General features: G+C 35.5%; 1 protein-coding gene across 1 annotated transcript in view; it reads left to right on the top strand.

Annotated features, from left to right (window-relative positions):
- Positions 1 to 4602: 4602 nt before the first annotated feature.
- The window catches only part of LOC102802421 (thrombospondin type-1 domain-containing protein 7B-like), a 45729-nt gene continuing 35938 nt past the window's right edge, over positions 4603 to 14393 (top strand). Inside the window, exons 1-2 of the mRNA XM_006816004.3 lie at positions 4603 to 5609; positions 8463 to 8583. Coding sequence (XP_006816067.3) covers positions 4992 to 5609; positions 8463 to 8583 — 739 coding nt within the window. The 5' untranslated portion in view covers positions 4603 to 4991. The remainder of the gene's footprint in view (positions 5610 to 8462; positions 8584 to 14393) is intronic.

The raw sequence follows: 14393 nt of genomic DNA, 5'->3' as shown, positions 1-14393 counted from the left end.
CAGGGGCATCCTGTGGAGCACTCGTACTTTACTTCCACCGGGAATGGTAAAGGTGAGAAAGTACGCAACGCAAAAAAATTGTTAAAATCAAATTACGTGCTATTTTCATTAACAATCACTTGTCTGGTGTTCGAAGGCATGTATTAAAATTAATTTAAAAAAAATCACAGTTTCCCTATGTTGTTATGAAAATATCAGTCTTCATTTTTGTGATTTGAAATTCATTGCAGAATCTAAGGTTATTTTCTCTGATTTAACTTTTAACTATTTTTTTTTTCAAGATATTCACATGGTTGTCTGCTTATAATATTTTGGAAAACATGGTCTGTGTCAGGACGTAAAATGCAAGAAAATGTTATAATGATAGCCTGAGTGCATGGGACTGTAATTTATGAAGTCTTTTTTGAAGGAATGGCACTGAAATTAGTAGAATGATCCCGAAACAGCAAGAATACAGCGAAGAAGATACTGGGCAGATTCGGAAACTGGGCAGAGAGTCGAAGCATTTTGAAAATTTAAAAAAAAAATGACGGTTTAAAGAAAAATATAGATAACAATGTTCATGATGACCGCATAAAGTGAAAGATCTAGGAAAAATACGAATACAACAATTATCATAGAACATATGTGATTACAATATTTGCTAAAACAAACTTCCAGCCCCCCGGAATTCAAATGTCAAACTCTACTATATACACACACCTGAGGTCACAACTCAGCGATGTACTTAGTTACATATGTTACTTGTATATTTTAACATCCATAAGTTTTTATTACGAGTCGTCGTTTCGCTCCGCTCAGGTGTTACCGGCAGCAATGGTTCGTACTGTACAAGGTCCACGATACTAAGTAAACAATTCGATGATTGTTTATGTTTCGTAGAAATATGTTGTACTATTAAATCGGTCTCCACGTGTTAATGAACTAGCAACTTTTCTCGCTCTCAAAGTTACCGAAGTAAGAAAATGTATTTTGCCTTTAAGGTAGCGAGAACGGAAATGATCAAATTGGTGTTTTAAAAGCTAACACAAGTAACTAAAACTGCCGTTTCGTTGATATTTGCATAATGTTTAACTTCGGGACAATTTATATGATGACATCTTAAATATGTATACTCTCTTATTGCCGATTCTCATATAACTAACGGGTGATAAGCTTCTTGTTGCAAACAATGCGTGTTTATCTACTTGCAGATACATGTACCAGAATCGATAACCATTTGGTAAGTTACTTCATAGACAAAGTTAGAGTATGGACAAACATCTGAAAGTTTTTTTTTACCCGCTCTCTCAACATGAATTCTGCTCCAAGTACTTTGTTTTAGCCTCTAGTATTTTCTGAGTTACACCTCCTAGTAAATGGCGAATTACAGGTCTTGCATTTCTTTCTATAGACCGAGTCCCTTAATATTAAAACTACGATAAGTCATGATTGTGTCGCTTGACTCAACTATAATTGTTTCGCCGGGACTCATATCAATCAGGCATTTATATGGGTTGTCGGAGTGGACAGTTTCTGGTTAAAAAATCAGAACAATCAATAATATACCTGGTCTTCTGGTAGTTAAATTGAAGATTTGAGTCGGTCCATTACCTCCTACAAAATAAACAAATTCTTGAATACTTGTTGGGTTTTCAGTCATCACCTTGCTGAATCCATGCAATTCACTTTCGTCTGAGAGATCTTTTTTTCGCTGGAGCAAAGGCATCGAAAGTCACGTCACGGTCTGAACTTTGGGGATATTTTTCTTGATTGTACTGGAAGAACACCTGGAGCATTGGAATACCAGTTAACCCTTCTTTATATGCCTGAAGGTCCGAATCTGGTAATAATACGCTTCCCGCACGATACTAATCGAGTGCATACAAGAATTTAATAGAATATAAACAGAAAATTTGTATTTGTTTGTGTGTCTGTGTGTGTGTGTGTGTGTCAGTTCCAAAAAACAAGCTCAGATGTTTGTTTTTTTTACTTGAAACGAAAAGAACTAGTGAAGGTGTGCCTCAACAGTAAAGCATTATTACTGTCCTTATGTAAATTGGTGTTGTATTATTAAAACGTCTACCCATGAGCCTTTGCGTTTTAAACGTGTGTTGTTATCATCGCTTGGGACTCGATTCCCGCGCGTACGCAGGTGACGACCCCCCCCCCGCTTTAATTCAACCCCGCTCCAGACGCCGAACACTACTGTCATCCAGGTACTTTAATCCGCCCTCTAGCGCTGGCAAAAATCGATAACTCGAATGTCGGCAATTGGCGTTTTAACCCTGCCAGGAAGGGCTTTCTGGTCCATTACCCTCAGTGGGAAAAATGCAAAAAAAAAAAAAAAAATGGCTATAAACTTATTTTAATTTTAATTTTTTATTACTTTCGTTAATAATGCCTTTTTATTTTACTTTGATTTTTTTGATTTTTTTTTAATTCCACCCTACATACATCTGATGTATGTAGGGCGGAATTAAAAAAAATCACAAAATTAAAATCAAAGTAAAATAATAAAATAAAAATTAAATCCCGTACACTACATCAGATTTTAATCAGATTGGTGTACATCCAAGAGTAAGCCTGCGTAACTACATTATTTAACGGTAAAACTTGCCTATGTTAGCTTTTTCTTCTAAAGGTGTTCACAGTCACCCAACTCACAACACAGAACGTCATCTCATACAACAATCGAAATCCAACAATCAATCAACAATCGAGATTCAATCGACTTCCATACGACCGCCGAGTTAAATATATTGCGTCACAACACCCACGGTTCCTATCGTGCGCCGGTATGAATATATTAGAACATAATACACCAAATATAATATTATAGTTTTGTCGTTAGAGGGCGTAGCAAAAGAACCGAACCGTGTTTCGTTTCCTGACATTGTCACGGAGCGATGCATCCTTCATATGTATACTTGTCATGCAAATATTTAAAGGACGGTAGTCGTCGCGCCGCGTCCTGTTCGATATGGGACTCATAGCGACGTATACAACGCGTGTAAATACATTGTTTATTTACATGAAATCGACCACGCGCTGCGCGTCGACCACCTCGCTTAAATGATAGCGTTCTTCTTGACAACCGTTAATTAGATTTTTCGAAGTTGTCTGTTATTTATCGGATATTCTCATTAAACATAATTGACACCAACATTTGACAAGTGTTATATACATATATATACTCTTGTTCATCATTGTCAACATAGTGTATTGATACTTCTGGTAGTTGATTCAAGCATCGCCTACTGAAAGCCACAGTGTTGTATCTCACTACACTACACTACCTGCAGTACCTGCAGTACCTGCAGTAATATCTTTGTGCCCATGAGACAGGTTTAGGAAACGGCTGCCTCCCAATAATTTTCTAAATGTAACACGAAATGGATTTTAATCAAGCTTCTTTTCAGTATCTAAATTCATAAAAAAAATCGCATTTCTTCCCTCCCCAGAATTATAAAGTGCAGTAAAGTTTCATAAAGCGGGACGCAAAAACAAACGACCTCTGTTTTCTGTGTCCACGCCTCTAGGTGACCCAAACACACTGTTGTTGCTACCACCTCCATGTTGCTACCTTACAGAGGCGGCGGCGGCGGCACTAAATTTTGCATGAGGGAGTGAGATCTGCTCACCAACCTTGCCCAGCGAAGGCGTGACTTTACTAGAGGGTCCGGGCATGCTCTAGACTCTCTGAAACGCAATTTCCCGCATTTTGAGGGGCAAATTTTGCTAAAACAGGGGGTTTCAGCTTGATTTTTTCGAGGAGGCGGCTGCACCTTCTGCCCCCCGTGCCGCCGCCACTGCCTTATACTTGTATACCCAACGATATTACAGCACATATAGTAAATTCTGTAACCGAGGCTTGCTTTTTCACCACCTCCATCAACAATAATTACTAATATTGATGAAATCCCCTTAAGCCGTAGACACATTAATTTACGTACAGACAATGTCCCGTGGGTGATTTTGATTTATATATAACCTGAGTGTACCCATCTCAGTCACGGTGGTAACTCTGGACAGTACTAAAATACCCAATCCCAAACATTAGATACAAAGCTCGATCAAACATTGTAACATTCAGTGCAATACAAACACACTAACTGGGTTAACTTCTTTACTAATTGAATGATATATATATGTATATTAACTTGCCAAAGTGTGATTACAAAATAAAAAAAAAAAATATATGTAAATAATAAATTAATAAAAAAAATACGAATAAATAATAATTAAATCCATAGTTAAAGAAAAAAGGAATAAAATTATGAAAATACTCTATACAATACTCTCAATGTATGTCTTTCGTTTGATTTGACACCCCCCCCCCCCCCAAATTTCAATGAGCCTGAAGGTGAATGCTGAGAGGATGCTGGGTAACGCTTGTTTGGACTTTGCGTTACGTCTTAATGTTCAAACTAATATGTTTTGCGCGGCAGTAAAAGAACACAGTACACATGTTTCTCATTCATGTGGGACCTAGTACGTGAGAAAAAACACATAACCAAGGATTTAATCAAACAACTGGTCGTCTGCGCGATTACATGATTACGCCACCACACAACAACACTGTAAATAAACTCCCACATTCCATAAGTGTCAAAGGTCAATATTAACTTTACGCGCAAAGCAGCAAGTCCGGGAAGTTAACTAAAACAAGTTGTGAAGATAGGCTGAATGAATCAGATCTCCAAACAGGCGTGTTGTGTGTAAGAGTCTGGAATTTGTGTGGGTCGATCTGAACAGCGTTTGTAAGTTTATATACAGGAAGTCCGAAAGACGACTGCGGTTAGCTGCTTCCCGCTGATTTCCTAATACTATTGTTTCCATGGAATGAAACACAGGAAGGGAGAGGGGGTGATAGAAGACTGTCTATTTTCTTCCGTTTCTTATGGACACCGTAACTTGCATTGCTCTGTGTGTTTGATCAAAAGGTCTTTTGAGTTAAATCTGCACATTTTACCTGATCGGCGTGGAGTACTTTGTAACAAGACTGAAACATGGAAATAATCCGAAAAGAAATAGGAACAAAATCGTCTTGTGAAATCCTGTCAAGGACAAAATGGCAGTCACGCGGAGCAAGCTTAATATTTATTTTGTCCTTTATCATTGCGAATTTCTGTCTCGTTGGAGCTCAGAAAGCGAACACAGACGCTGCTGTCACCGATGCTCATGATATATATCCTTATATTATATTGCCTGTATCCGATTTTTTTCTCTGGGCTGCCTCGCCGTGGAGTGAGTGCAAACTAGTCAAATCCGATGTCTGCTGTGACGATGGATGTGGTCGAACTAGAAATGTGTACTGCATTGACGCTCGTGACGGTAAACGAGCACCCATGTATTACTGCCAGAAACTTGAACGACCGGTTGCGATCCAGTCTTGCTTAAACTGTTCAGAGAAATGCGTGACCAGCACATGGTCTACTTGGTCGACGTGTAGCTCGACGTGTGGACCAGCGACCAAGTATCGGAGCAGACGCGTTCTCCGCCTGCCGACTGAATCGGACAGCCAATCTTGCGGAGCACTTTCGGAATTCCGCGACTGCACCGATCTGTCTCCTTGTCCCGAACCTGTTTATACGTGGAAAATCGGGACATGGACAAGTTGTCGTAAGGTGAGTACACGATTGAGTAAAACGAAATGCTTTTATTGAGACGAACTAAAACCATATAAATGAACAAAACAAAAAGACAATGTGCTATGAATTGAATGGTTTCCTTCAACCTCGAGCATACACACTTTTACTGGCAAGACACACAATGAAGTGAGACAATGTCTATTTTTCAGTTTACATGTTTTAATTTTTTTATGATATTTAAATTTTTCAGAATTTCGGAAGTATTTTTATTACCTAAACTGATTTTAATTTGTAGAGAAGTGTAATACTTACGACTTTAATAGGCACCAGTCAAACATTGATTCGTTTTTGTGACATTTAGTTATTGTACCAGGATTTTGTTTATTTTTTAGCGAAAAATGTATTTTTCCTTTCTCACAGCTTTCACAACTTCATAATTATTATGTTATCTCCAGGTATCAAACTTTTAAGTGGTTGATTGCCTTACAGGCATGGTAATGTCAGGGGAGTGTGACCTTTCACCCTGGGAGCATAAATAACATCACAAAACAAAACAAAAAGTCTCCCGCCAGCTGCCCCTTCTGTTTGACAGGGTCATTTCCAACAAATACTTTAAATATACAGTAGCGCTAGCCATGCATGTGTTAAATTATCAAAGTCATGGTGAATCATTGTACCCAAGTACAGTTAGTCTACGTACTATGAGTTTTATGGTCGTCCTCTTTCTGTAGTTCCAAGCAACCATGGAGAATCACTTGAAAATCACTTTGTTCATTTGAACAAACTGAAGAACTAAAAATGTAGTCCAACAACAGATCCAATCCCAGACCCGAGTTTTGTGTTTGTTTTTTTTAATTACATGCATGATCCCTGGGTATTAAATTTATTTTATTGTTGTGATAAAAAGTTAATTCTTTAGCATCCGTGGACAAATCTGAAATTTCTGGTATACTGGTATACACTTTCTGTATATTTTTCAAAACAAACTACTGAAGTAACAGATGAACATCCTAACCCCCCCCCCCCCCCCAATTACAATGTGAAATACTGGGGTCACCATAAACTTGTGTTTCTGTTAATTGTTCTCAGCTGGCTCACTGAAATAATAGTCTTTGTTCCCCCTCCAGGGATGGGACATTGACCACTTTATTGTCAAGATTTGCATTTTCAATAAATCATTTAATTAAAATCTGTCATTCTTTGTGCGTGACATCATGAAATCTGGTGATTAAAATCGAATATCTTCGGCTTAGTGATTGATGTGTTGCCAAAATACGTGACAAGTATCTCCTTTTTATTAGATATTCTGTCTTGGGAATTCTATGGTTCCTGAGTGAGCACAAGTTATGAATAATTAAAAAACTTTTTATAAATTATAACACTCTGGCTGCTAAGTGCTTGACGCACTGTATTAACCAATCACAGACCTGGTTGTATTTCGTTACCCAAGTTTTAACTGAATGAGTCATATAATATAAGTTCAATTTAGTTAAATCGATACTTACAGGTAATACTGTAATTTACTAGTGTAAAACTACAAAATAAATTGTAAAAATTATTTTATCTCATTCTCAGCATTGGCATGTCTGTACTATAGATACATGTATACCCGTAGAATGTACTGGGTGCTGTGGCAATGCTTCTAAAAATGTGACATGGAATGTTGAAATTCTCACTTCCACTCATGCTGTCATTCAACTGCATATGATACTTTGTTATAACTTAATTAATGTAGTCTTTATAATACTAGTATTGCACTTTAGGTAAAGCCAACTCATAAATAAGAATGCCCAGATTTTATCGCATTTTGCAATAAACTCTTCTCCCTACCAAAACATGTATATGTATGTTGAAAAACACAGTTCGGGTCACCAGCCAAATGTTGGCAAATTTTACCAGTTATGAAATCGTTTTAGCAATTGGTTATTAAGGTGGTTATATTATCCCAAATTTGTGTCCGGTTGAACAATTTTATATGACTAATGGGCAACTTTGTTATTCTGAATTATTCCAAAAATCTGGGTGTTAAAAAGGGCATTCTATAGAATTGTTCTAGAAATTTTTAACTAATATTCTGATAAATTTCCCAGAATACAGTATAGTTTGTGTAACACATAAGAATGCTGTTTCACAAACATCTAACAAATTATGAGTACTCCACTACCTTAAAAGAAACTACTACTGTAAATAATTATAAAACTGACTTTTTCAAAAAATAAAAAATATTACTTTCATGCAAATGAGCTAAAAATTATTTATTTCTATGCAAATTAGCCAAGGTCATTCAACCAATGGACTTATTTTGCGTTAAAACATGAAAGATGAAGTGACACTGGTTCTAATTTGATAAACAATTTTTATCAGGAACAAAAAATGATTAATTCTGGAATACAACAAGCAGTGCAAAATTTGTTGCTGTTTTAAAATCATTAGAAAATAACAAGTACTCCTTTGTGATTTACCAGCCTAAAAGAACCTTTGACCTCAACTGACCTTGATGTTATACACATGGAAGAGTGCTATGAATTGAAATTAAGTGAAGCAACTATTGTGTATAATATACGACCTAAGAGATTGAGAGATGTTATCAAGTTTACACAGTGAATTGAAATACCGGCTTTTAAAGTGGCTTGAATTGGGTATTATTTTAACTTCAATAGATGTCACTCATTAGACGTGCACTCAGTTGATCTACTCCACCAAATTGAGACGAATGCCAGAACAGTAGCCATTCACATTCAAATCACAAAGGATGAAGATTACAAGCGAATCCATTAGATATTAAGTGGGCGGTAGAGAACTGTAAAAAAAGCAATTTTATTTGTTTCACTCAAAGGGTGTATATTATACATATGTAAGTTTTAATAACTATTATTATTTCACTCACAGATAAACGCAACCACTGTTAATAATTCAACGTGTGGTGTGGGTCAACGAAGTCGCTTTGTTACGTGTCTGGATGAGAAGGGCCTGCAAGTAAATCATTCACTGTGTCTGAAAAGTTCACTAGGTAAGTTTTACTGTGTCAGGTAAAATTGTGTATTGTCTCAAGCACCAGTCAGGATTCCTTAATTAATTTCGCTTTTTAAAAAAAAAAAATGATTATTGTTATTCACTACCTGGCTCATGAGTTTTAAACATTCAATATTCAGATACAAGTAAGTTAACAAAGTTTATGATGTATCAAACTAATAACTTGTGCATTGCAATGTTAAGGTAATTAATGGTAACTGTAGTAACCTACCAAGTTCTAGGTATTAAAATACTCCCATATAACAGCATGAACCAATCAGCACTGCCGAATAATTAATTAATTTTCATAAAATAACAAATTATTGCTCCCTATCTACCTACTTTTATTTTTAATTTTAGTAAAACACACTACTTTTGGCCAAATAAATACATTTTTTGTTTTACTTACATGCCATATTACCGGTAGTACTATATGGATCCAAATTATTTCAATTAGCTACTTGTCTAATTTGCCTTACTTTTTAGCTCCGCTGTCGACTTTGTCGAGCGGAGCTTATTATATGAGTGATTGTCCGGCGGTGTCCGGTGTCTGTCGTTCGTGTCAATGTTTTACTTTTTCGACTTCTTCTTGAAAACTACAAGCCTGAATGCTTTGATACTTGGTGAATATTTACCTTGGGTAGACCTCTCTCAGATTTGTTCATTTCATGATCATATCTTTAATTCTCTAATTTTGGTGAATATTTTTGTCATTTTTGGTAAAAAGTGATATTTTCGACTTCTTGTTAAAAACCGTAAGTCCAATTGCTTTGATATTACATATATAGGTACTACATGTGTATCTCTCTCAGATTTGTTCATTTTGTAATGATATCTTCAATTCTCTAACTTTGGTGAATATTTTTGTCATTTTTGGTAAAAAGTGATATTTTCAACTTCTTGTTAAAAACTGCAAGTCCAATTGCTTTGATATTACATATATAGGTACTACATGTGTATCTCTCTCAGATTTGTTCATTTTGTAATGATATCTTTAATTTTCTAATTTTGGTGAATATTTTTGTCATTTTTGGTAAAAAGTGATATTTTCGACTTCTTGTTAAAAACCGCAAGTCCAATTGTTTTGATATTACATATATAGGTACTACATGTGAATCTCTCTCAGATTTGTTCATTTTGTAATGATATCTTTAATTTTCTAATTTTGGTGAATATTTTTGTCATTTTTGGTAAAAAGTGATATTTTCGACTTCTTGTTAAAAACGACAAGTCCAATTGCTTAAGTTGATATTACATATATAAGGTAGATACTACATATGGACCACTCTCAAATTTGTTCATTTCATGATGATATCTTCAATTCTCTAATTTTGATGAATATTTTTGTTATTTTTGGTAAAAAGTGATATTTTCTTCTTGTTAAAAACCACAATCATTTATGGTTAAAAATTATATTTTTGAATTTTTGTTGAAAACAGCAAGTCCATTGCATTGATACTATGCATATTGTTCATTTTCTAATGATATCTTCTGTTCTTTAATTGAAATGTGCATTGCTAACAGCGAGAGCTATCTCAGCGGACAGGCTGCTTGTTTAAGTAAAATTAAGTAAACAAAGATAACATTAGCGCGCTTCACTGAGATTGCAAACTAAAGTTCATGCATTTTATTGAAATATTATCACATATGTGGGGTATTATATGCTGGATGACAGTGATGCCAGAATCTGTTTGAATGCAGCTATAGTGAGACTCCTTATGTATTTTTGGGACATGTATTTGCAGTGATAATCAAGGTTATTGCCCTGTGGGTTGGCATGGCCACTCTTATGCAGTGAATGGAACTTGTACATGATCCACTACACAAACTCATTAACCTCTAGGATGCTTTAATAATAGGTAATTCCCCTCTATGGATGGTGTGTCTTAAAGACATCATTCCACATCATTTCCCGTCAATGGCCATCTGTTTAACAATACTCTGTGTCCCAAATAACTCCCATTTGGCATTTGTCTGGTTGACTCGAATCCTGTGTTTAACACTTAAAATGTCACAGTAATTTTTCACCACTTTTCATAATCCTTTTTTCAGATTTATTGAAATTTGTTTTTAAGTCAGCTTGAATTAACAAAAAAGTGTTTGAAATTAATTAATAAAATAAATTTACATATACATCATTATTTTGGTGGGAAAGATTATTGCCTTTTAAGGGTAGTATAGCTCTCATTAATCGTTAGGTGTTTTATATTTGCTTTGTTAAAAATTTAAAAATATGTGTGGCAGATTTCTTTTGAAGTTATTCAAAATTATTTGCAAATGTAATGTATATGCAGGGTTTTTTCTAGAAAAAAACTGCATGAGTGAGCACTGCGATTCAGCGGTGTCACTAAGTGGGAGAGATAGGGTTCTCCCTCTGGTCAATCAGACTTTTATGGTTGCCAGAGGATCTGCTCCCCAGGGTAAGGGGGCGCATGACTATGGCATGAGGGCGCTGCGCCCCTGGTCCCTTGTTTAAAAAAATCCCTGCATATGTATTTATTTACAAATTTTCTTGGGCAAAATGAAAAACAACTTTCCACGAAGAAACAGTAAAAATAAATACCGAAGGAAAATGGTATTGTGATTGACAATTTCATTTGTTTAGTGGTAGACCCTAGAGAAGACATCTGATTTTGTTGGCATTGCTGTTCACTTAAGATATCGTAGTGACAGTGACAGTGACATTATACAGTTGTTCACAAGAGATTTAATGTTACACATATAATCACTTATTTTTATGTCCCCTGTCATGGAAGAGAGCTGTTCATATTACAGGTTGTTCCTCGTTGTCATTGTCAGTTGGCATCAAATTTACTTTAATATAATTTAATTTAATATAATTGCAAAATTTTCTTTGTTGCATGCTGTAAAGTGCCGGGTACTTTATTTTCACTTAGAATTTATTTTCCCTGTTTTTGTGCATTACCTGGAGGTAGTGAAAAATACATCTAGTGCAAATGCCTTTTTTTCCTACATTTTATATTCAACTCATCAACAATCAGTGAAAATAAACTTTTTAAACAGCCAAAGTGTCTTTTCATCGAAAATCAGAGTATGGTTACCAGGCAAGTCATTTGAAACCTCTAATAATGAATTTTAGAAATAAATATCTAGATGTTGTCCAGATATACATTAAGGACCGAAAAATTCATTTTAGCTCAGTATTAGATGAATTAACAAATTTGAAAAAATTTGCTTAAAAGTGTATACCGGAATGTGATGATACCTGAATAAAAAGTAATCCTTAAATTTGTTTTTTAGAATTTTATAGAAAACTAACCAGTTGTTGGTAACTGATTAGTTAATCTATACTGTCATTGGTATTCAGTGGGTAGTTCCAGTACAGTTACTCTTATAAAGCCATCTTGCGATACAAATCTGCATGCTACGACACATGTCGTTGGTATTTTAGCTTCCCACATGTCGTCACTGACAATGATGTGTAAGACACTTGAGTGAGTTTAAACCCTTATGAAGGAAAAGATCACTAGGTTAAGCTGATTACCATGGCAAAGCAGATGACGAGATTCTGCACTTATGATACTTTTACTCAATGGTGTGAGGTAGCTGAAAAAATCAATGTTTATGTGCACTCTCAGGTTATTCAATAGTCTAAGATCACATCTGAAATAAAAGAATATAAGTATCTGCTCTTTTAGAGACACATCTACAATATACATTTGTAGGTGTATGCCAGGTATAACTGATCAAGTTTTGGTGTTATTATAAGTACATTGATCCATTTATTTGGGTTATTTGTTTGTGCATGCCCTTGTAACAGTGCAAATACAGTAGTGTCTAGTTAAGTAGTAACAAATATTCTTATTTTAAATGCCAATGTTGTAATTTTTACCTTGCCCGTACCATCAAAGATGGAAGGGAAAGGTATATTAAGGGGAAAATTTTGTTCGGCGTTGTCGTCGTCGTTGTCGTCGTCGTTAATAATTGTTATTGTGTGCATAATAACTTTACTAATTCTATTCCAAACTTTATCAAACTTGGTCACCTTATTCATCAGTATAAAGTCTTCCCTGAGTTTGAACAACAGATGTCCTGTATGAAAATATCATGCAAAAATTGAGAAAATCTGATAAAATATTTTGACTGTTTCTACTTGACTGATCACTGGTGATACACATCAAAGGTCACTGATCTCAGTGGAAATATGCATTGTTGTATGTGTTCAATGAAGCAAATGATTTATCTTGTAATAATATCCTTGGTAATGTATCTCAGAATCCCATACTGGGTTTCAAAACCAACTCATGGAGAGATTGCACAGTCTGATACACATTTGCAAACCTACCAATAAAATCTTTACAGAAAACAAGATGTCAGAAAATCAATATAAGCACTGCTATGAACTGGGTGCCAAACTTTGATCAAGATCTGAAGCTAATAGAAAATCTGTTTAGTCAAAAGTTATCAAATCAAAAACAATACATAAAAAATACATTAAAAGCAAAACATTTCATCCACATTTTAAAAAGATAATTGTTCTAAAATATATGTATTCTGTATTTTGACAAACAGTTCATTCGACAAATGAAAACTCACAGGAATATATTTCAGCTATTAGAACAGAATGATAGAGTTTTTATAATACTAGTTTAAAAACGCACTTCAGAGATTGCAGTGTTTGAAGATGTAGTTTCTCAGGAGGCAACAGTACTGTTGACTTCTCCCTCCACTGGACACCAACTATTTAAGTTGATTTGCATACAAAGCAGAGCTTGCAACATGATAGCTATTCATAAAGGGTGTTTTTTTTACTTTTCATATAATACAGCAGTGTTCTCCACAAGGGGTTTTAGACGGGCGGCCCGCCATCAAGTTTTACAGCCGCCCAGTAACTCTCAACACCCGCCCACCAACGTACATCCAGCTGAAATTATTTGTAAAAAGCTTGCATTGTTCTTCCCAAGCCTAAACAAAAGAGTAGTTGCCCAACCCTTTAGTTTGCTATTGTTTCAACAGTCCAAACATAAACAATGTCCATTGGAAGTCTGCAAGCAGTTATCAAGTGTATTCATGGCAATGTGTCAATCGCTTGAATTCATTGTCGCCCGACATTGTTGCCACTTATTGCTCACGATATGCAACTACAGTGGTTTCAATTTACAGCTGTATTTTTAATAATCGTCTTCCGATCACGAAAGAAAGAAGTAAATACGAACGAAATGTATATGCACAGAAAATAAACAAATATATTAGCAGATAGCATGTAAACTCGAACAAAAATTTAAATTCTAGCCGTATTTACAACGTTCGCTCGATTTTCATTGTGAAAACAGCATGGAGAAGGCAAACTGATGACCTTTTGGCCTACCCCATTCAACGACCGTCTGCTACCCACCGCTGTTGGCGCTGTAACGATTTAGTATCTAAGTTGCATAGGGGAACAGCGCATTCTGGGTGTTCGTGTACTGAATTCGGAAAGCGGTAATAAACATCAAACATGGCTGCTGGATTAGTTTACCGCGAGTATTTGTAATTGAATAATATTTTAGTTATCTTTTCGACGTACTTTTTTCAATTTATCTATTTTTCATGTCTAATCTTTCGAGAACATATCAGATTCTTTTATTTTGCCGATTGCTAGCATTTTTTTCTTGAATCCCAAAACAATGTGTGAAAACGCAACGTATCGTGGCCGTACATGCGTAAATGCATCCTACCGTCTGTCGGCACGGGTGAGTACTGATGCCTCAAATAAAAATGTTATGGATTTTGTTTTGACAAATTGTCTGTTTTGGCTTCGTGGGCAAATCATCTCGTATATTTTCTACCTTATAACTCAATTATGTT

The sequence above is a fragment of the Saccoglossus kowalevskii genome, chromosome 7 (genome assembly GCF_978046115.1).
Source record: "Saccoglossus kowalevskii chromosome 7, keSacKowa6.1, whole genome shotgun sequence".
In the NCBI taxonomy this organism is placed as follows: domain Eukaryota; kingdom Metazoa; phylum Hemichordata; class Enteropneusta; family Harrimaniidae; genus Saccoglossus; species Saccoglossus kowalevskii.
The sequence above is the reverse complement of the archived record's forward strand: the minus strand, read 5'-3'. Positions and strand labels throughout refer to the sequence as shown.